We start from the raw sequence: 23,383 nt of genomic DNA on the forward strand, positions 1-23,383 counted from the left end.
CACACACACACACACTGCAGTCTCTCCCCTCACACCCCATCACACACACACACACTGCAGTCTCTCCCCTCACACCCCATCACACACACGCACACACACTGCAGTCTCTCCCCTCACACCCCATCACACACACACACACACTGCAGTCTCTCCCCTCACACCCCATCACACACACACACAGTGCATTCTCTCCCCTCACACCCCATCACACACACACACACTCACACTGTAGTCTCTCCCCTCACACCCCATCTCACACACACACACACTCACACTGCAGTCTCTCCCCTCACGCCCCATCACACACACACACAGTGCATTCTCTCCCCTCACACCCCATCACACACACACACACTCACACTGTAGTCTCTCCCCTCACACCCCATCTCACACACACACACACACACACACTGCAGTCTCTCCCCTCACACCCCATCACACACACACACTGCAGTCTCTCCCCTCACACCCCATCACACACACACTGCAGTCTCTCCCCTCACACCACTTCACACACACAGACACAAACACTGCAGTCTCTCCCCTCACACCCCATCACACACACACACACACACACACACTGCAGTCTCTCCCCTCACACCCCATCACACACACACACACACACTGCAGTCTCTCCCCTCACACCCCATCACACACACACACACACACACTGCAGTCTCTCCCCTCACACCCCATCACACACACTGCAGTCTCTCCCCTCACACCCCATCACACACACACACACACACACAATGCAGTCTCTCCCCTCACACCCCATCACACACACAAACACTGCAGTCTCTCCCCTCACACCCACACACACACTGCAGTCTCTCCCCTCACACACACACACACTCACTCTGCAGTCTCTCCCCTCACACCCCATCACACACACACACACTGCAGTCTCTCCCCTCACACCCCATCACACACACACTGCAGTCTCTCCCCTCACACCCCATCACACACACACACACTGCAGTCTCTCCCCTCACACCCCATCACACACACAAACACTGCAGTCTCTCCCCTCACACCCCATCACACACACACACACTGCAGTCTCTCCCCTCACACCCCATCACACACACACACACTGCAGTCTCTCCCCTCACACACACACACTGCAGTCTATCCCGTCACACCCCATCACACACACACACACACACACTGCAGTCTCTCCCTCATACACACACTGCAGTCTCACCCTTCACACCCCATGACACACACACACACTCACACTCACACTGCAGTCTCTCCCTCACCCCATCACACACACACACACACACACTCACACTGCAGTCTCTCCCCTCACACCCCTTCACACACACACACACACTCACACACTCACTCTGCAGTCTCTCCCCTCACACCCCATCACACACACACGCACACACACTGCAGTCTCACACTCACACACACACACACACTGCAGTCTCTCCCCTCACACACACACACACACACTGCAGTCTCTCCCCTCACACACACACACACACACTGCAGTCTCTCCCCTCACACCCCATCACACACACACGCACACACACTGCAGTCTCACACTCACACACACACACACACTGCAGTCTCTCCCCTCACACACACACACACACACTGCAGTCTCTCTCCTCACACCCCTTCACACACATACACACACACACACACACTCACACTGCAGTCTCTCCCCTCACACCCCATCACACACACACACACTGCAGTCTCTCCCCTCACACACACACACACACACTGCAGTCTCTCCCTCACACCCCATCACACACACACACTGCAGTCTCTCCCCTCACACCCCTTCACACACACACACACACTCACACACACACACTGCAGTCTCTCCCCTCACACACACACACACACACTGCAGTCTCTCCCCTCACACCCCATCACACACACACGCACACACACTGCAGTCTCACACTCACACACACACACACACACTGCAGTCTCTCCCCTCACACCCCTTCACACACACACACACACACACACACACTGCAGTCTCTCCCCTCACACCCCTTCACACACACACACACACACACTCACACTGCATTCTCTCCCCTCACCCCTTCACACACACACACACACACACACACACACACTGTAGTCTCTCCCCTCACACCCCATCACACACACAGACACACACACACACACTGCAGTCTCTCCCTCACACACACACTGCAGTCTTTCCCCTCACACCCCATCACACACACTGCAGTCTCTCCCTCACACACACACTGCAGTCTCTCCCCTCACCCCATCACACACACACACACTGCAGTCTCTCCCCTCACACCCCATCACAGACACACACACTGCAGTCTCTCCCCTCACACCCCATCACACACACACACACTGCAGTCTCTCCCCTCACACACACACACACACACACACACACACACACACACTCTGCAGGCTCTCCCCTCACACCCCATCACACACACACACTGCAGTCCCTCCCCTCACACCCCATCACACACACACACACACACACACACTGCAGTCTCTCCCCTCACACCCCATCACTTACACACACACACTGCAGTCTTTCCCCTCACAGTCCTTCACACACACACACACTGCAGTCTCTCCCCTCACACCCCTTCACACACACACACTCACACTGCAGTCTCTCCTCTCACACCCCATCACACACACACACACTGCAGTCTCTCCCCTCACACCCCTTCACACACACACACACACACACACACACACACACTGCAGTCTCTCCCCTCACACCCCATCACTTACACATATACACACTGCAGTCTCTCCCCTCACACCCCTTCACACACACACACACTGCAGTGTCTCCCCTCACACCCCATCTCTTACACACACACACACTGCAGTCTCTCCCGTCACACACACACACACACACTGCAGTCTCTACACTCACACCCCTTCACACACACACACACTGCAGTCTCTCCCCTCACACCCCTTCACACACACACACACACACACACACTGCAGTCTCTCCCCTCACACCCCTTCACACACACACACACTGCAGTCTCTCCCCTCACACCCCTTCACACACACACACACTGCAGTCTCTCCCCTCACACCCACACACACACTGCAGTCTCTCCCCTCACACCCCATCACACACACACTGCAGTCTCTCCCCTCACACCCCATCACACACACACACACACACACACTGCAGTCTCTCCCCTCACATCCCATCACACACACACACACTGCAGTCTCTCCCCTCACACCCCATCACACACACACACACACACACACACACACTGCAGTCTCTCCCCTCACACCCCATCACACACACAGACACACACACACACACTGCAGTCTCTCCCCTCACACCCCATCACACACACTGCAGTCTCTCCCCTCACACCCCATCACACACACACATCACACACACACTGCAGTCTCTCCCCTCACACCCCATCACACACACAAACACTGCAGTCTCTCCCCTCACACCCCTTCACACACACACACACACACACACTGCAGTCTCTCCCCTCACACCCCTTCACACACACACTCACACACACACTGCAGTCTCTCCCCTCACACCCCATCACACACACACACACAAACACTGCAGTCTCTCCCCTCACACCCCATCACACACACACACACTGCAGTCTCTCCCCTCACACCCCATCACACACACACTGCAGTCTCTCCCCTCACACCCCATCACACACACTGCAGTCTCTCCCCTCACACCCCATCACAAACACACATACTGCAGTCTCTCCCCTCACACCCACACACACACACACACTGCAGTCTCTCCCCTCACACCCCATCACAGACACACACACACAATGCAGTCTCTCCCCTCACACCCCATCACACACACACACACTGCAGTCTCTCCCCTCACACACACACACACACACTGCAGTCTCTCCCCTCACACCCCATCACACACACACACACACACACACACTGCAGTCTCTCCCTCACACCCCATCACACACAAACACTGCAGTCTCTCCCCTCACACCCCATCACACACACACACACACTGCAGTCTCTCCCCTCACACCCCATCACACACACACACACTGCAGTCTCTCCCCTCACACCCCATCACACACGCACACACTGCAGTCTCTCCCCTCACACCCCATCACACACACACACACACTGCAGTCTCTCCCCTCACACCCCATCACACACGCACACACACAAACACTGCAGTCTCTCCCCTCACACACACACACAAACACTGCAGTCTCTCCCCTCACACCCCATCACACACACACTGCAGTCTCTCCCTCACACCCCATCACACACACACTGCAGTCTCTCCCCTCACACCCCATCACACACACAAACACTGCAGTCTCTCCCCTCACACCCCATCACACACACACACACTGCAGTCTCTCCCCTCACACCCCATCACACACACACACACACACTGCAGTCTCTCCCCTCACACCCCATCACACACACACACACACACACACACACACACACTGCAGTCTCTCCCCTCACACCCCATCACACACACACTGCAGTCTCTCCCCTCACACCCCATCACACACACACACACACACTGCAGTCTCTCCCCTCACACCCCATCACACACACACACACACACACACACACTGCAGTCTCTCCCCTCACACCCCATCACACACGCACACACTGCAGGCAGAACAGAGTGACCGCACTTCCCCCTCATACCATCTCCATAACCTCATCTCCCTTTCTCCTCCCTCACCTCTCCCCCTCATCCCTGCCCCCTCCTCCCCCTTTTTTTCCTCTCCATACTGTTCCCCCATCTCTTCCCACTCCTCCCCCTTTCCCCTCCTTGCCCCCCACCCATTTCTTCTTCTCCACTCCCCTCCTCACCTCCCCCAATTCCCTTCTCCTCCTGCTTCCCTCTCCCCTCCTCCCAACCCTCACCCTCATTCCCCCTGCTCTCCGCCCGCACTCCCTCCCCTCTCCTATCCTCCTCCCCCACCCCCAGCTCTCTCTCCACCCACCTCTCTCCCTGTCCTCTCAGCCTGCCCTCCTCCTCTCTCCCCCCCTCACTTCAAACTGGGGTCATCCTGAGCCAGCCGAGAGACCGAGGAGCCTGAGTGGAGTCACACGATCAGGGCCGTTCCCCATCAGACCCTCCACTTGTGCAGTGGCTCACACTGGAGCCTGGGGCCTGGAACACGAAGCCTGGGGCCTGGATCTTGGGTGACCTGACAATGCAGGCCCGGGTCAGACTCTAATCTTTCCCCACACCGCCATCGTCCTTTATCTCTCAGGGTTCGGCCCCACCAGGTCTCTCAGATCCCCACTGTCGGAGAACAGACACTGGGCCTTGCCCATAACTCGGGAGGGCCTGGACTAACAATGGGGAGATTGTCATTTCAAATTCAACCAGAACCGTTTGAGAATTTCAGTGCAGTTAAAAAAAAAACCTGGAATTAAAAACTTGGCAGTGAAGCAGTTTGGTTCTTACTCATATACTGGCTGGATAGCTCAGTTGGTTAGAGTGTGGCGCCAATATTGTTGTTGATTCCCCCAAATGGGTCATTCGTTTTACTGAGCAAATTGTCGGAGCTGCGGGCTGACAAGTCCCCAGGTCCTGATGGAAGAAGTGGCTCGTGAGATAGTTGGTGCGTTAGTTTTAATTTTCCAAAATTCCCAAGATTCGGGGAAGCTTCTGTTAGATTGGAAAATAGCGAATGTAACTCCTTTATTCAAAAAGGGAGGGAGACAGAAAGCAGGAAATTACAGGCCAGTTAGCTTAACATCTGTCTTAGGGAATATGTTAGAAGCTGTTATTAAAGATGTTATAGCAGGGCATTTAGAAAAATTCAAGGTCATCAGGCAGAGTCAACATGGTTTTGTGACAGGGAAATCATGTTTAACCAATTTATTGGAGTTCTTTGAGGGAGTTACATGTGCTGTGGATAAAGGGGAACCGGTGGATGTATTGTACTTAGATTTCCAGAAGGCATTTGATAAGATGCCACATGAAAGGTTATTGTGGAAAATAAAAGCTCATGGTGTAGGGGGTAACATATTGATATGGGGAGAAGATTGGCTAGTTAACAGGAAACAGAGAGTAAGGCATAAATGGGTCATTTTCTGGTTGGCAAGATGTAACGAGTGGTGTGCCACAGGGATCTGTGCTGGGGCCTCAACTGTTTACAATTTATATAAATGACTTTGATGAAGGGACTGAAGGTACGGTTGTTAAATTTGCTGATGACACAAAGATAGGTAGGAAAGTAACTTGTGAAGAAGACATAAGGAGGTTACAAAGGGATATAGATAGATTCAGTGAGCGGGCAAAGACCTGACAATTGGAGTATAATGTGGGAAAGAGGGAAATTGTCCACTTTAGCAGGAAGAATGAAAAAGAAGCATATTATCTAAATGGTGAGAGATTGCAGAGCTCGGAGATGCAGAGGGATCTGGGTGTCCTAGTGCATGAATCGCAAAAGGTTAGCATGCAGGTACAGCACGTAATTAGGAAAGCTAATCGAATGTTATCGTTTATCGCGAGGGGAATTGAATACAAAAGTAGGGAGGTTATGCTTCAGTTATACAGGGCATTGGTGAGACCACATCTGGAGTACTGTTTACAGTATTGGTCTCCTTATTTAAGGAAGGATGTAAATGCGTTGGAAGCTGTTCAGAGACTAATACCTGAAATGGGCGGGCTGTCTTATGAGGAAAGATTGGACAGGCTAGGCTTGTATCCACTGGAATTTAGAAGAGTAAGAGGCGACTTGATTGAATCATATAAGATCCTGAGGGGTCTTGACAGGGTGGATGTGGAAAGGATGTTTCCCCTTGTGGGAGAATCTAGAACGAGGGGTCACTGTTTAAAAATAAGGGGTCACCCATTTAAGACAGAGATGAGGAGAAATGTTTTCTCTCAGAGGGGAGTGAGTCTTTGGAATTCTCTTCCTCAAAAGGCAGTGGAAGCCTTCAAAATATTCAGAACTAGATAGATTCTCGATAAGCAAGAGGGTGAAAGGTTATCGGGGAAGGTGGGAATGTGGAGAAATCAGTTCAGCCACGAACCTATCGAGGGGCCGAGTGGCCTGGCCTACTCCTGCTCCTAATTTGCATGTCCGTATGTTAAAGAGCCAACCAGGTCAGCAAAGTCCTTTAGAGAAGGAGGCCTGGTGTCCTTACCGGGTCTGGGCCTATAGGTGACTCCAGTCTCAACGCCAAACGCGGTTCACTCAAGACACGCAGCTGTATCAAAATTTTTACCCCGTCTTCATTGGCCAATCAGGAATGGGCAATAAATACCAGCCTTGCCACCGATGCCCACATTCCCACAATCTAAATTAAAAAGGCTATTTTTAAAATCCAGTTTAAATGTTCCGCCCAGTACTGAGTCAGAGAGCCGATTCCAGGCGTCACTGTGACAATTTAACTCTCTTTACCAGTTGTTGGAATTTCCCGGCCCCCTCTCATCCATTGGATTTCAAAGCTACCAATACGACATTTCGGAGTCCTCACCGGATTATCCCTGCCCACAGGGACGTGAAATACAGATCCACCGTTCCTCGGGTGTCCCAAATCTGAACTCTGCAGCCCCCTGCTGCTCACTCAGAGTTACTCCCGGCTGGGAGAAATCACTCACTGAGTGAAGAGGGCCTTTGTCCCCTATTCCAGACACAGGGCGAGTGATAAGGTTTCCGGTCTGGGGCATCCCACGCGGGGAGCGATGAGGTTTCCGGTCTGGGGTATCCCACGCGGGGAGCGATGGGGTTTCGGATCTGGGATGTCCCACGCGGGGAGCGATGGGGTTTCGGATCTGGGGCATCCCACGTGGGGAGTGATGAGGTTTCCGGTCTGGGATGTCCCACACGGGCAGTGATGGGGTTTTGGGTCTGGGATATCCCACACGGGCAGTGATGGGGTTTTGGGTCTGGGATATCCCACACGGGCAGTGATGGGGTTTCGGGTCCGAAATATCCCACACAGTGAGTGATGAGGTTTCGTGTCTGGGGTATCCCACGCGGGGAGTGATGAGGTTTCCGGTCTGGGATGTCCCACACGGGCAGTGATGGGGTTTCGGATCTGGGATGTCCCACACGGGCAGTGATGGGGTTTCGGATCTGGGATGTCCCACACGGGCAGTGATGGGGTTTCCGGTCTGGGGTACCCCACACGGGCAGTGATGAGGTTTCGGGTCCGGGATGTCCCACACGGGCAGTGATGGGGTTTCGGGTCTGGGATATCCCACACGGGCAGTGATGGGGTTTCGGGTCCGGGATGTCCCACACGGGCAGTGATGGGGTTTCCGGTCTGGGGTACCCCACACGGGCAGTGATGAGGTTGCGGGTCCGGGATGTCCCACACGGGCAGTGATGGGGTTTCGGGTCTGGGATGTCCCACACGGGCAGTGATGGGGTTTCGGGTCTGGGATATCCCACACGGGCAGTGATGGGGTTTCGGATCTGGGATATCCCACACGGGCAGTGATGAGGTTTCGGGTCTGGGGCATCCCACGTGGGGAGTGATGGGGTTTCGGGTCCGGGATGTCCCACACGGGCAGTGATGGGGTTTCGGGTCCGAAATATCCCACACAGTGAGTGATGAGGTTTTGGATCTGGGATGTCCCACACGGGCAGTGATGGGGTTTTGGGTCTGGGATGTCCCACACGGGCAGTGATGGGGTTTCGGGTCCGAAATATCCCACACAGTGAGTGATGAGGTTTCGGGTCTGGGATATCCCACACGGGCAGTGATGGGGTTTCGGGTCTGGGATATCCCACACGGGCAGTGATGGGGTTTCGGGTCTGGGATATCCCACACGGGCAGTGATGGGGTTTCGGGTCTGGGATGTCCCACACGGGCAGTGATGGGGTTTCGGGTCTGGGATATCCCACACGGGCAGTGATGGGGTTTCGGGTCTGGGATGTCCCACACGGGCAGTGATGGGGTTTTGGGTCTGGGATATCCCACACGGGCAGTGATGGGGTTTCGGGTCTGGGATGTCCCACACGGGCAGTGATGGGGTTTTGGGTCTGGGATGTCCCACACGGTGAGTGATGGGGTTTCGGGTCTGGGATGTCCCACACGGTGAGTGATGGGGTTTCGGGTCTGGGATGTCCCACACGGTGAGTGATGGGGTTTCGGGTCTGGGATGTCCCACACGGGCAGTGATGGGGTTTCGGGTCCGAGATATCCCACACGGTGAGTGATGGGGTTTCGGGTCTGGGATGTCCCACACGGGGAGTGATGGGGTTTCGGGTCTGGGATGTCCCACACGGGCAGTGATGGGGTTTCGGGTCTGGGATGTCCCACACGGGCAGTGATGGGGTTTTGGGTCTGGGATGTCCCACACGGGCAGTGATAGGGTTTCGGGTCCGAGATATCCCACACGGGCAGTGATGGGGTTTCGGGTCTGGGATATCCCACACGGGGAGTGATGGGGTTCCGGGTCCGGGATGTCCCACATGGGGAGTGATGGGGTTTTGGGTCTGGGATGTCCCACATGGGGAGTGATGGGGTTCCGGGTCCGGGATGTCCCACACGGGGAGTGATGGGGTTTCGGGTCCGGGATGTCCCACACGGGGAGTGATGGGGTTTCGGGTCCGGGATGTCCCACACGGGGAGTGATGGGGTTTTGGGTCTGGGATGTCCCACATGGGGAGTGATGGAGTTCCGGGTCCGGGATGTCCCACATGGGGAGTGATGGGGTTCCGGGTCCGGGATGTCCCACATGGGGAGTGATGGGGTTTTGGGTCCAGGATGTCCCACACGGGGAGTGATGGGGTTCCGGGTCCGGGATGTCCCACACGGAGAGTGATGGGGTTTCCGGTCCGGGATGTCCCACATGGGGAGTGATAGGGTTTTGGGTCTGGGATGTCCCACACGGGGAGTGATGGGGTTTCGGGTCTGGGATGTCCCACACGGGGAGTGATGGGGTTTCGGGTCTGGGATGTCCCACACGGTGAGTGATGGGGTTTCGGGTCCGGAATGTCCCACATGGGGAGTGATGGGGTTTCGGGTCCGGGATGTCCCACACGGGGAGTGATGGGGTTCCGGGTCCGGGATGTCCCACAGGGTGAGTGATGGGGTTTCCGGTCCGGGATGTCCCACACGGGGAGTGATGGGGTTTCGGGTCTGGGATGTCCCACATGGGGAGTGATGGGGTTTCCGGTCCGGGATGTCCCACACGGGGAGTGATAGGGTTTCGGGTCCGGGATGTCCCACACGGGGAGTGATAGGGTTTCGGGTCCGGGATGTCCCACACGGTGAGTGATGGGGTTCCGGGTCCGGGATGTCCCACACGGGGAGTGATAGGGTTTCGGGTCCGGGATGTCCCACACGGGGAGTGATGGGGTTTCGGGTCCGGGATGTCCCACACGGGGAGTGATGGGGTTTCGGGTCTGGGATGTCCCACATGGGGAGTGATGGGGTTTCGGGTCTGGGATGTCCCACATGGGCAGTGATGGGGTTTCGGGTCCGGGATGTCCCACAGGGTGAGTGATGGGGTTTCGGGTCTGGGATGTCCCACACGGGGAGTGATGGGGTTTCGGGTCCGGGATGTCCCACACGGGGAGTGATGGGGTTTCGGGTCTGGGATGTCCCACACGGGGAGTGATGGGGTTTCGGGTCCGGGATGTCCCACACGGGGAGCGATGGTGTTTCCGGTCCGGGATGTCCCACAGGGTGAGTGATGGGGTTTCCGGTCCGGGATGTCCCACACGGGGAGTGATGGGGTTTCCGGTCTGGGATGTCCCACAGGGTGAGTGATGGGGTTTCCGGGTCCGGGATGTCCCACACGGGGAGTGATGGGGTTCCGGGTCCGGGATATCCCACACGGGGAGTGATGGGATTTCGGGTCCGGGATATCTCACACAGGGAGTGATGGAGTTTCCGTCTGGGATGTCCCACACACTGAGTGATGAGATCAAAGTTTACAGAGTGAGATTATTCCAACATTACTTACCGTTCTCAAATCCGTGCTGATGCTCTGTGTCCAGCTGATATTATTCCGCAGACTCAGTCACTCCATTCCTCTTGATATTCCATTGAGTGCCCCATCTTCAGTCCCGGTATTCTCTCCTTTACCCTCTGACCTTCTATCGACCCTACCTATCTTGTCCCACAGGTATTTAATACTCTCTCCACTGTGACTTGATAGCAGGAACATTGGACAAGTCCGCCATTTCCTTCTAATTATCTCACCTCAGCTGTCTCAGTCTTTAAAAGGTTTATGTTACCCTTGCCGTCTCCTTATTGTATATAAGCTTTTGTTACAGTCCATCCAGTCTTCTGGTTTGTTCCTTTTCAGCTTCATCCTATCACATACCTCACGTCTGGGCCACAGCTACATCAAGTGTCGCCTCTGCTTTTTTTTTTGTATTGGAACAAATTCTTGTTTCAACACTTCCCACTGTTTGTAGATTTACTTATTAACATTGAAGCCCAGCTTACTGCGCTCATCGCTCGGAATTTTGTCTGAACTTTAAAACCCTGTTTGAACCCTGGCTCCAAGGAATTGGGGATAGCATCTAGTAGACCCAGAGATCAAGAGAGGAGGAGATTATCCCCTCCTTCACAACTCCAGGCCCGTGAGTTTGGCATGGTCATTTCAAAATCATCCGAAAACACAGTGTTAGTTTTCACATGTACACTGACGACACCCAGCTCTACCTCACCACCACCTCTCTCCACTCCTCCGCTGTCTCTAAATTATCAGACTGTTTATCCCAGATCCCCTACAACCAAGGAGGATGGTCTTAAAAGAAGAGAGAGAGGTGGAGAGATTTAATGAGGGAATTCCAGAAGTTAGGGCCAAAGGGAGCTGAAGGCACGGCCGCCAATGGTGGAGCGATGGGAATCGGGGGGGGATGGGCAAGAGGCCGGAATTGGAGGAGCGCAGAGATCTTGGAGGGTGGGGGGGAGGGAGGTGGTCAATGCAGAGGGGAAGGTCCCATGTTGTTCCTCCATCTCCGCCTCCTGGAAACAGTCACCCAGGTTACGATGGGTTGTTTGGTTCGCTGTGAGTTTGTTTGGTTCGTTGTGAGTTTGATTGGTTCGTTGTGAGTTTGTTTGGTTCGTTGTGAGTTTGTTTGGTTCGTTGTGAGTTTGTTTGGTTCGTTGTGAGTTTGTTTGTTTCGTTGTGAGTTTGTTTGTTTCGTTGTGAGTTTGTTTGGTTCGTTGTGAGTTTGTTTGGTTCGTTGTGAGTTTGATTGGTTCGTTGTGAGTTTGTTTGGTTCGTTGTGAGTTTGTTTGGTTCGTTGTGAGTTTGATTGGTTCGTTGTGAGTTTGTTTGGTTCGTTGTGAGTTTGATTGGTTCGTTGTGAGTTTGTTTGGTTCGTTGTGAGTTTGTTTGGTTCGTTGTGAGTTTGTTTGGTTCGTTGTGAGTTTGTTTGGTTCGTTGTGAGTTTGTTTGGTTCGTTGTGAGTTTGTTTGGTTCGTTGTGAGTTTGTTTGGTTCGTTGTGAGTTTGTTTGGTTCGTTGTGAGTTTGTTTGGTTCGTTGTGAGTTTGTTTGGTTCGTTGTGAGTTTGATTGGTTCGTTGTGAGTTTGTTTGGTTCGTTGTGAGTTTGATTGTTTCGTTGTGAGTTTGTTTGGTTCGTTGTGAGTTTGATTGGTTCGTTGTGAGTTTGATTGTTTCGTTGTGAGTTTGTTTGGTTCGTTGTGAGTTTGACTGGTTCGTTGTGAGTTTGACTGGTTCGTTGTGAGTTTGATTGGTTCGTTGTGAGTTTGTTTGGTTCGTTGTGAGTTTGTTTGGTTCGTTGTGAGTTTGATTGGTTCGTTGTGAGTTTGTTTGGTTCGTTGTGAGTTTGTTTGTTTCGTTGTGAGTTTGATTGGTTCGTTGTGAGTTTGTTTGGTTCGTTGTGAGTTTGTTTGGTTCGTTGTGAGTTTGTTTGTTTCGTTGTGAGTTTGTTTGGTTCGTTGTGAGTTTGATTGTTTCGTTGTGAGTTTGTTTGTTTCGTTGTGAGTTTGTTTGGTTCGTTGTGAGTTTGTTTGGTTCGTTGTGAGTTTGTTTGGTTCGTTGTGAGTTTGATTGGTTCGTTGTGAGTTTGTTTGGTTCGTTGTGAGTTTGTTTGTTTCGTTGTGAGTTTGTTTGTTTCGTTGTGAGTTTGTTTGTTTCGTTGTGAGTTTGTTTGGTTCGTTGTGAGTTTGTTTGGTTCGTTGTGAGTTTGTTTGGTTCGTTGTGAGTTTGATTGGTTCGTTGTGAGTTTGATTGGTTCGTTGTGAGTTTGTTTGTTTCGTTGTGAGTTTGTTTGGTTCGTTGTGAGTTTGATTGGTTCGTTGTGAGTTTGATTGGTTCGTTGTGAGTTTGTTTGGTTCGTTGTGAGTTTGTTTGTTTCGTTGTGAGTTTGTTTGTTTCGTTGTGAGTTTGTTTGTTTCGTTGTGAGTTTGTTTGTTTCGTTGTGAGTTTGTTTGTTTCGTTGTGAGTTTGTTTGTTTCGTTGTGAGTTTGTTCGGTTCGTTGTGAGTTTGTTCGGTTCGTTGTGAGTTTGTTCGTTTCGTTGTGAGTTTGTTTGTTTCGTTGTGAGTTTGATTGGTTCGTTGTGAGTTTGATTGGTTCGTTGTGAGTTTGTTTGTTTCGTTGTGAGTTTGATTGGTTCGTTGTGAGTTTGTTTGGTTCGTTGTGAGTTTGTTTGTTTCGTTGTGAGTTTGTTTGGTTCGTTGTGAGTTTGATGGGTTCGTTGTGAGTTTGTTTGGTTCGTTGTGAGTTTGTTTGGTTCGTTGTGAGTTTGTTTGTTTCGTTGTGAGTTTGTTTGGTTCGTTGTGAGTTTGTTTGGTTCGTTGTGAGTTTGATTGTTTCGTTGTGAGTTTGATTGGTTCGTTGTGAATTTGTTTGGTTCGTTGTGAGTTTGTTTGGTTCGCTGTGAGTTTGTTTGGTTCGTTGTGAGTTTGATTGGTTCGTTGTGAGTTTGTTGTTTGTTTGGTTCGTTGTGAGTTTGATTGTTTCGTTGTGAGTTTGTTTGGTTCGTTGTGAGTTTGTTTGTTTCGTTGTGAGTTTGTTTGGTTCGTTGTGAGTTTGTTGTTTGTTTGTTTCGTTGTGAGTTTGATTGGTTCGTTGTGAGTTTGTTTGGTTCGTTGTGAGTTTGTTTGTTTCGTTGTGAGTTTGTTTGGTTCGTTGTGAGTTTGATTGGTTCGTTGTGAGTTTGTTGTTTGTTTGGTTCGTTGTGAGTTTGATTGGTTCGTTGTGAGTTTGTTGTTTGTTTGGTTCGTTGTGAGTTTGATTGGTTCGTTGTGAGTTTGTTGTTTCGTTGTGAGTTTGATTGGTTCGTTGTGAGTTTGTTTGGTTCGTTGTGAGTTTGTTGTTTGTTTGTTTCGTTGTGAGTTTGTTTGGTTCGTTGTGAGTTTGTTTGTTTCGTTGTGAGTTTGATTGGTTCGTTGTGAGTTTGTTGTTTGTTTGTTTCGTTGTGAGTTTGATTGGTTCGTTGTGAGTTTGTTTGGTTCGTTGTGAGTTTGTTTGTTTCGTTGTGAGTTTGTTTGGTTCGTTGTGAGTTTGATTGGTTCGTTGTGAGTTTGTTGTTTGTTTGGTTCGTTGTGAGTTTGTTTGGTTCGTTGTGAGTTTGATTGGTTCGTTGTGAGTTTGATTGGTTCGTTGTGAGTTTGTTCGGTTCGTTGTGAGTTTGTTTGGTTCGTTGTGAGTTTGATTGGTTTGTTGTCATCGTCATAGAGTGATACAGCACAGAAACTGGCCCTTTGGCCCATCATGTCTGTGCCGTCCATCAAGCACCTAACTATTGTAATCCCTGCCACTAAGCCAATTCTGGATCCAATTTGCCCTGGATCCCATGGGCTCTTACCTTCTTAACCAATTTCCCATGCGGGACCTCAGCAAAAGTCTTACTGAAGTCCATGTAGACTACTTCAACTGCTTTACCCTCATCTTCACATCTCGTCACCTCCTCGAAAAATTCATTCAAGTTAGTCAGACATGCTCTCCCCCTGACAAAGCCATGCTGACTATCCCCGATTAATCCTGTCTCTCAGAATTTTTTCCAATATTTTCCCTACCACAGATGTTAGACTCACCGGCCTGTCATTTCCTGTTTTATCCCTGCTACTCTTCTTGAATAATGATACCACATTCGCTGTCCTCCAATCCTCTGGTACCTCTCCTGTGGCCAGAGAGGATTTGAAAATTTATGTCAGAGCCCCTGCTATCTCCTCCCTTGCCTCACATAACAGCCTGGGATACATCTCATCTGGGCCTGGAGATTTATCCACTTTTAAGCCCGCTAAAACAGCTAATACTTCCTCTCTTTCAATGCTAATATGTTCAAGTATATCACAATCCCCCTCCCTGATCTCTACACCAACATCATCCTTCTCCATAGTGAACACAGATGAAAAGTAATCATTTAAAACCTTACCTATGTCCTCTAGCTGCACACACATAGAAGAGTAGAGCACAGGAACAGGCCATTCTGCCCTCCAAGCCTGCGCCGATCTTGATGCCTGCCTGAACTAAAATCTTCTGCACTTCCGGGGTCCGTATCCCTCTCTTCCCTTCCTATTCATATATTTGTCAAGATGTCTCTTAAACGTCTCTATCGTATCTGCTTCCACCACCTCCCCTGGCAGCAAGTTCCAGGCACTCACCACCCTCTGTGTAAAAAACTTGCCTCGCACATCCCCTCTAAACTTTGCCCCTCGCACCTCAAACCTATGTCCACTAGTAACTGACTCTTCCACCCTGGGAAAAAGCTTCTGACTATCCACTCTGTCCATGCCGCTCATAACTTTGTAAACCTCTATCATGTCGCCCCTCCACCTCCGTCGTTCCAGTGAAAACAATCCGAGTTTATCCAACCTCTCCTCATAGCTAATACCCTCCAGACCAGGCAACATCCTGGTAAACCTCCTCTGTACCCTCTCCAAAGCCTCCACGTCCTTCTGGTAGTGTGGCGACCAGAATTGCCACTTTGGCCCCTAATGGGCCCACTCTTTCCCTGCTTATCCTTTTGCCCTTAATATACTTATAAAACGCCTTGGGATTTTCCTTTATCTTGCCCGCCAGTGTTTTTTCATGTCCCCTCTTTGCTCTCCTAATTACTTTTTTAAGTGCCATCCTACACTTTCTATACTCCTCTAATACCTCCGCTATTTTCAGCACTCTGAATCTGCCATAAGCCTCCTTTTTTTTCCTGATCCAATCCTCTGTATCCCTTGACATCCAGCATTCCCTGGACTTGTTGGTCCTACCCTTCACCTTAACGGGTACATGTTGGCTCTGAGCTCTCATTATTTCCTCTTTGAATGACTCCCACTGGTCTGATGTAGACTTTCCTACAAGTAGCTGCTCCCAGTCCACTTTGGCCAGGCAGTACCCAGAACCGAACCCGGGTCACTGGAGCTGTGAGGCTGCGGTGCTAACCACTGCGCCGCTGTGCCTATTGAAATCGGCCTTCTCCCAATTCAGTACCTTTATTTCCGGTCCCTCTTTGTCCTTTTCTATGATTACCTTAAATCTTACAGTTATGGTAACTATCCCCGAAATGCTCCCCCACTGACACTTCTACCACTTGTCCGGCTTCATTCCCTAGGATTAGGTCCAGTATTGTCCCTTCTCTTGTTGGACTTTCTACGTACTGGCTGAGGAAAAAGCTCTCCTGCATACATTTTAAGAATTCCGCCCCCTTTAAGCCTTTTCCACTAAGTCTATCCCAGTTAATATTGGGGAAGTTGAAATCCCCTCCTATTATTTTTACACCTCTCTGAGATTTGCCGACATATCTGCTCCTCTATTTCTCCCTGACTGTTTGGAGACCTGTAGTACACTCCCAGACAACTGATTGCCCCCCTTTTTGTTTTTAAGCTCTACCCATTTGGCCTCATTTGAGGAACCTTCGAAGATATTGTTTGGTTTGTTGTGAGTTGAGTTGGACACAGACACTGTTTCCCCCCATTCACCTTTATTAAAATGGACAGCACACTGGGGAATGTACCAATTGAATCAAAGAAGCAGGGTTGCTCTCTTGGACCCCTACCTCAACATCGACCGAGTCCCCCCCGCAGACAGAGACATGGAGACCCCACCCCCACCTAGCACACTGAGACCGGGACCCCCGCGCACGTGCACACAAAGACAGGGAGACCCCCAGAGACGTAGACCCCCACGCACACAGACCTACCCGCCTCAGAGATGGGGAGACCCGCACACACAGCAACGGAGAGACCCCCCCAAACCCCCCCCCCCCCCAGAAACTGAGCCCCCGCACACATCGACAAAGAGAGCCCCCCGGAAGACGAAGACCCCCGGAGACAGGGAGAGTTTTGCACGCACAGGAAAGGGGAAAATGCCATCAGCGACCGAGACCCTCACCTCTTCCCCAACTGGTTAAAAGCATTTAAAAATTAGACTGAGACCCCCCCATAATGCACAGTGACGGGGAGACTCCCACTGTGACGGGGAGACCTCCCTCCCTCACCCCCAACATTTAAGAATGAGGTTCCGCTCACTCCTGAACTCAAAGTCTGATTACTCCCAACGGATGGTGGTCATCGAGCAGGCCCTTCACTCCCATCCGGAGACCCCCCCGAACTCCACCCTCCGTCCCGTCACTCCTTGGCACAGCCTCTTGTGAACGGGGCCAGGGTGCGCCGTGCTGGGAGGCTCCTTCAGGGCTTTGTACGGGAGAGCCTGGGCCTAGCTCAGGCCTGGAGCAGGGTTTCCCGCCAGTGGGTGGCACGGGCGTGACCCGCGGCCCCCGGGACGGGGAGCTGAGGTTTAGAGAGGGCTGCCCCTTGCTTGTCTCCGACACAATTCCGAGCGTATTTTACAGTCCATGATCATCTTGACGTTCATTTTACATGGTTGCACGCACTGAGCCCGCAGAGCGGAAAAGAGTAGCTCTGTCCGGGAGCACACAGCTCACCGCCAAACTGTTCGCTGGGTGGATTCAGTGGCCCCCCCAGACCTCTCCCGGGGTGGGGGGTGGGGGGGGGTGGCGTTTACCAGTGTCGAGAGTCCACCAGCTCGGGCCGCAGGCTCAGCTTCTTCAGGGTCTCGTAGCCCACCACGATGCAGATGGCCGAGGGCGTGGAGGATAACACCCGGGCTGACAGCCCCTTGCTCAGGCCCCACACGCCCTCCTCCGTCATCAGCTGCCTGAAGGTTTGCAGCATTGAGTGTCGCCCTTCCACCTGCAAGCAGAGGCACCAGTTAGCAAGCCTCGCACGCATTCCATTAGATTAGATATAGGGGCAGGAGTAGGCCATTCAGCCCCTCGAGCCTGCTCCGCCATTCAATAAGATCACGGCTGATCTGATTGTGGCCTCGACTCCACTTTCTTGCCTGTCCCCCCATATCCCTCGACTCCCTTGTCGATCAAACAGCTGAAACTTTGACCCAGCCTCCACTGCTCTCTGGGGGAAGAGAATTCCAAAGATGAACAACCCTGAGAGAGAAGAAATTCCTCCTCATCTCCGTCTTAAAAGGGAGACCCCTTATTTTGAAACTGTGCCCCCTAGTTCTAGAATCCCCCATGAGGGGCAACACCCTCTCAGCATGTACCCCCTCAAACCCCCTCAGGATCTTATACATTTCAATAAGGTCACCTCTCATTCTTCTAAACACCAATGAGTATAGGCCCAAGCCACTCAATCTTTCCTCATAAGACAACCCCTTCATCCCAGGAATCAGCCGAGTGAAATACTGGTTCCCCTTTATCCACCATGCTTGTTTCTTCCTCAAAGAACTCTAATAAATTTGTCAAAAACGATTTCCCTTTCATAAAACCATGTTGACTTTGCCTGATTTCGAAAATATAATACAATGTCCTGCTATCACTTCCTTAATAATGGGCTCTAGCATTTTCCCAATGACAGATGTTAAGCTAACTGGTATGTAATATCCCGCTTTCTGTCTCCCTCCTTTGTTGAATAGGGGTGTCACATCAGCGGTTTTCCAATCCACTGGTACCCTCCCGGAATCCAGTGAGTTTTGGTATATTATAACCAATGCATCCACTATCTCTGCAGCCACTTCTTTTAAAATCCTAGTTTGCAGGTCATCAGATCCGGGGACTTGTCAGCCTTTCATCCCATTAGTTTTCCGAGGACTTTTTCACTAGTGATAGCGATTGTTTCAAGTTCCTCCCTCCCTTTCGCCCCTTGATTTTCTACGATTATTGGGATGTATTTTAGTGCTTTCTGTGACAGAAACAAAATATCTGTTCAACGTCTCTTGCATTTCCTTGTTTCCCATTATTAATTCCCCAGTCTCATCCTCGAACTGACCAAAATTTACTTTAGCTACTCTCCTCCTTTTTATATACTTGTTCGAAGCTCTAACTGTCCGTATTTATTTTTCTTGCTCGTTTTCGCGCATATTCTAAGTTCTCCCTCATTATTTTTGATAGTCATCCTTTTCTGGTTTTTAAACATTTGCCAATCTCCTGACCTATCACTAATCTCCACAGAATTGTACACCTTTTCTTTCAATTTGATACCATCCTGAACTTCCTTAGTTAGCCACAGAGGCTTCCTCCTTCTCATAGAGTCTGTCTCAATGGGATATATCTTTGTTGAGTTATAAAATATCTCCTTCAATGTCTGCTACTGTTTATCTGCTGTCCTCCCTTTTAACCTATTTTCCTAGCGTGCTTCAGCCAACTCTCCAACTGTCTTTATTAGAGTTGAAGACACGAGTTTCAGACCCAAATTCTCACCCTCAAACAGAATGTGAAATTCTATCATGTTACGAGCGCACACCAGCACGCAACTGCAACCCAACAGGCCCCAGACCGTGCCCAGCCTGAAACACGCCCTGGCGCCATGAGCACACCCAGACCCCGACCGTAAAGCCACTCCAATCTCTAACCACACCCGCCTGTAACCCCACTTTAGCCGCACTCTGTACCTCAACCTGAATTTTCTTCAAAACGAAACAGCTTGAACTGAATTGGCTCCTGGTTTCAACACCACCCCCAACCCCCAACTCTGCCCTTTGTTATAAAAGGTATTCACATCTCAAATACGTCATGTGCCATGTTCCCGTGGCTCTGTTGGCAGCAATGAGCATCAATTGAGGCCTGAAACTGAAGCCTCAAATCGTAGGCCTGGTGCCAAATGTACCCCCAATTATAGATAACCCTTGCTGTGAAAATATTCCTCCTAACTTTGCTCTTTGCCCTGCTCCTGCCAATCCTCAGTCCGTGCCCCCTTGTTAGTGACCGGGACTGGAGGCTACCCCATACGATAAAACTGTCTGTGGAACACTTATCAGATTCTCTCCCAATCATAGGACACACAAGATCTGATTTGGCCAACGGCACGAGCACGTGTCTGTATCTCAGTGCCAGGTAACAAGGTGTACATCTGATTGAGCTGGGAGTAATACAGGCTGATTAAAGAGTTTCAAACAGATAAACGGTTCCATTTAATCTGATCCCCTTGCCATCTCCATTTGCATGAGTTTGAGTGACACGAGGTTTATCACAAGGCTTTTTCCTGAGTCTTTGCCAAGCTGTGAATATCAGCCTGAGGCCTACTCCAGGGGTCCCAGCTGTGGCTCCAGTGGGTCACGCTCTCTCGCCTCTGAGTCGGAAGGTTGTGGCTTCGAGCCCATAACCCAGGCCGACGCTCCCGGTGCCAGTACTGAGGGAGTGCCGCACTGTCGGAGGTGCCGTCTTTCAGATGAGACGTTAAACCGAGGCCCTCGTCTGCCCCCCTCGGGTGGATGTACAAGATCCCCCGGCCGCTACAAAAACAGATGACATGCTCGTTTCTGTTTGTGGGATCTTGCTGTGCGCAAGCTGGCTGCTGGGTTTCCCGCATTGCAACAGCAAGCCCGGAGCCAGGCCTTTGAGGGCCTTTCGCTCCTCGAGCAGGACTTCCACTTCCTCGAGGCAGGAAGGCCCGCCGAACTGAGCTGCCGGCCAATCAGCGGGCCCGCAGCTCTTGGTCCCGGGTGCGGTGGCCACTGCTGGGGCTGCACCCGGCCATCGGGAGAAGAGGAAGGACGGCCCCGGAATTCAGGTAAGTTTTTAGGGCCTTGCCGGGGACAATCAGTCGGGCCCCGGTGAGGCAAGGGCGGTCGGTTAGGGAGGCGGGGGGGGGAGTGATGTGCGTTGCAGGCGGTTGGGACTTTGGTGGGGGGCGGGGGGGGGGGGGGGCGTGGCCCTCAATGGGGGACAGGGTGCCCGACCTGGGAGGAGGCTATTTTAGATTTGGTATTGTGTAATGAAGGTAGGATTCATGAGAGATCTCGCAGTTAAAGATACTCCGGGGGTTAGCGGTCTACCATAACATGGTAGAATTTCAAATTCAGTTTGAGGGTGAGCAACTCGGGTCTCAAACCAGTGTCTTCAACTTAAACGAGGGCAATTACAGAGGTATGAAGAAAGAGTTGTCTGAAGCACGCTGGGAAAAGAGACGACAGGGGAAGTCAGTAGATGAGCAATGACAGACTTTTAAGCAGATATTTCATAACACTCAGCAAACAGAAGGAAGGACTCGAAGAGAACGATGAACCACCCGTGGATAACAAAGGAAGTTAAGGAGAGTATCAAATCAGAAACAAAGGGATACAATGCAGCAAAAACTAGTGGTAGGCCAGAGGATTGGGAAGCTTTGAGAAACCAGCAGCAGATGACTGAAAAACTAATAAAGAGGGAGAAAATAGATTATGAGAATAAATTGGCAAGAAATATAAAAACAAACAGTAAGAGCTTCTACCGGTATATAAAAAGGAAGAGAGTAGCTAAAGTAATTAGAGGATGAGACTGGGGAATTAATAACGGGGAATAGGGAAATGGCAGATAATTTAAACCGATATTTTGCATCAATCTTCACACAGTAAACATCCCAACAATAATAGATGAACAAGGTGTAAATGGGCAGCAGGAACTTGTAACAATCTCTATCACGAGGGAAAAGTTGCTGGATTTATGGGACTAAAGGCAGACAAGTCACCAGGACCTGATGGCCTGCACCCAAGGGTTTTAAAAGAAGTGGCTGCAGAGATAGTGGATGCATTGGTCATAATATACCAAAACTCACTGGATTCCGGGAGGGTACCAGTGGATTGGAAAACCGCTGATGTGGCACCCCTATTCAACAAAGGAGGGAGACAGAAAGCGGGATATTACATACCAGTTAGCTTAACATCTGTCATTGGGAAAATGCTAGAGCCCATTATTAAGGAAAAAAACTAGCAGGGCATTTAGAAAAACATAATGCAATCAAACAGAGTCAACATGGTTTTATGAAAGGGAAATCATGTTTGACAAATTTGTTTGAGTTCTTTGAGGATATAACAAGCAGAGTGAATAAAGGGGAACCGGTAGATGTCGTGTATTTGGATTTTCAGAAGGCATTCGATAAGGTGTCACATAAAAGGTTATTGTACAAAATAAGAGCTCAGGGTATTGGGGGTAACATGTTGGCAAGGATTGAGGAATGGCTAACACAAAGAAAGCAGAGAGTCGGGATCTATGGGGCTTTTTCAGGTTGGAAAGCTGTAACTAGTGGGGTGCCACAAGGATCGGTCCTAGGGCCTCAGCTATTTACTATCTATATTAATGACTTGGACGAAGGGACAGAGTGCAGTGTATCCAAATTTTCTGATGATACAAGAATAGGTGGGAAGGCATGAAGTGATGAGGACACAAAGAATCTGCAAAGGGATATAGATAGGTTAAGTGAGTGGGAAAAAACTTGGCAGATGGTGTTCAATGTGGGGAAAGTGTGAGGTCATCCACTTTGGCAGGAAGAATAAAAAGGCAGATTATTATTTAGATGGAGAAAGACTACAAAATACTGCAGTACAGAGGGATCTGGGTTTTCTTGTACATGAAACACAAAAAGTTAGCATGCAGGTGCAGCAAGTAATTAGGAAGGCAAATGGAATTTGCCTTTATTGCCAGGGGGTTAGAGTTTAAAAGTAGGGAAGACTTGTTACAACTGAACAGGGTGTTGGTGAGGCCACACCTGGAGTACTGTGTACAGTTTTGGTCCCTGTATTTAAGAAAGGATATACCAACATTGGAGGCGGTTCAAAAGAGATTCACTCGGTTGATTCCTGGGATGAAGGGGTTGACTTATCAAGAACGGCTAAACAGGTTAGGTCTTTATTTATTAGAGTTTAGAAGAATGAGGGGTGATCTTATTGAAAAGTACAAGATTCTGAGGGGCCTCGACAGGGTAGATGTTGAGAAGATGTTTCCACTAGTAGGGGAATCTCGAACTAGGGAACATAATTACAGAATAAGGGGACACGCATTGAAAACTGAGATGTCAGGGAATTTCTTCTCTCAGAGGGTAGTGAATGTCTGGAATTCTCTACCCCAGAGAGTTGTGGAGGCTAGATCACTGAAAGTATTTAAAGAGGAGGTAGATAGATGTTTGAAATATCAGTGAGTTGAGGGCTGTGAGGAGCTGGCATGAAAGAGGAGTTAGGTCCAGGGCAGATCAGCCATGATCTTATTG

General features: G+C 50.6%; 1 protein-coding gene across 1 annotated transcript in view; it reads right to left on the bottom strand.

Moving 5' to 3' along the window:
- Nucleotides 1-17,169: 17,169 nt before the first annotated feature.
- LOC137359647 (solute carrier family 25 member 44-like) overlaps nucleotides 17,170-23,383 on the bottom strand; it is a 142,067-nt gene continuing 135,853 nt past the window's right edge. The window contains exon 4 of the mRNA XM_068025453.1: nucleotides 17,170-18,097. Coding sequence (XP_067881554.1) covers nucleotides 17,906-18,097 — 192 coding nt within the window. The 3' untranslated portion in view covers nucleotides 17,170-17,905. The remainder of the gene's footprint in view (nucleotides 18,098-23,383) is intronic.

Source organism: Heterodontus francisci, unplaced genomic scaffold (assembly GCF_036365525.1).
Source record: "Heterodontus francisci isolate sHetFra1 unplaced genomic scaffold, sHetFra1.hap1 HAP1_SCAFFOLD_791, whole genome shotgun sequence".
Classification (NCBI taxonomy): Eukaryota; Metazoa; Chordata; class Chondrichthyes; order Heterodontiformes; family Heterodontidae; genus Heterodontus; species Heterodontus francisci.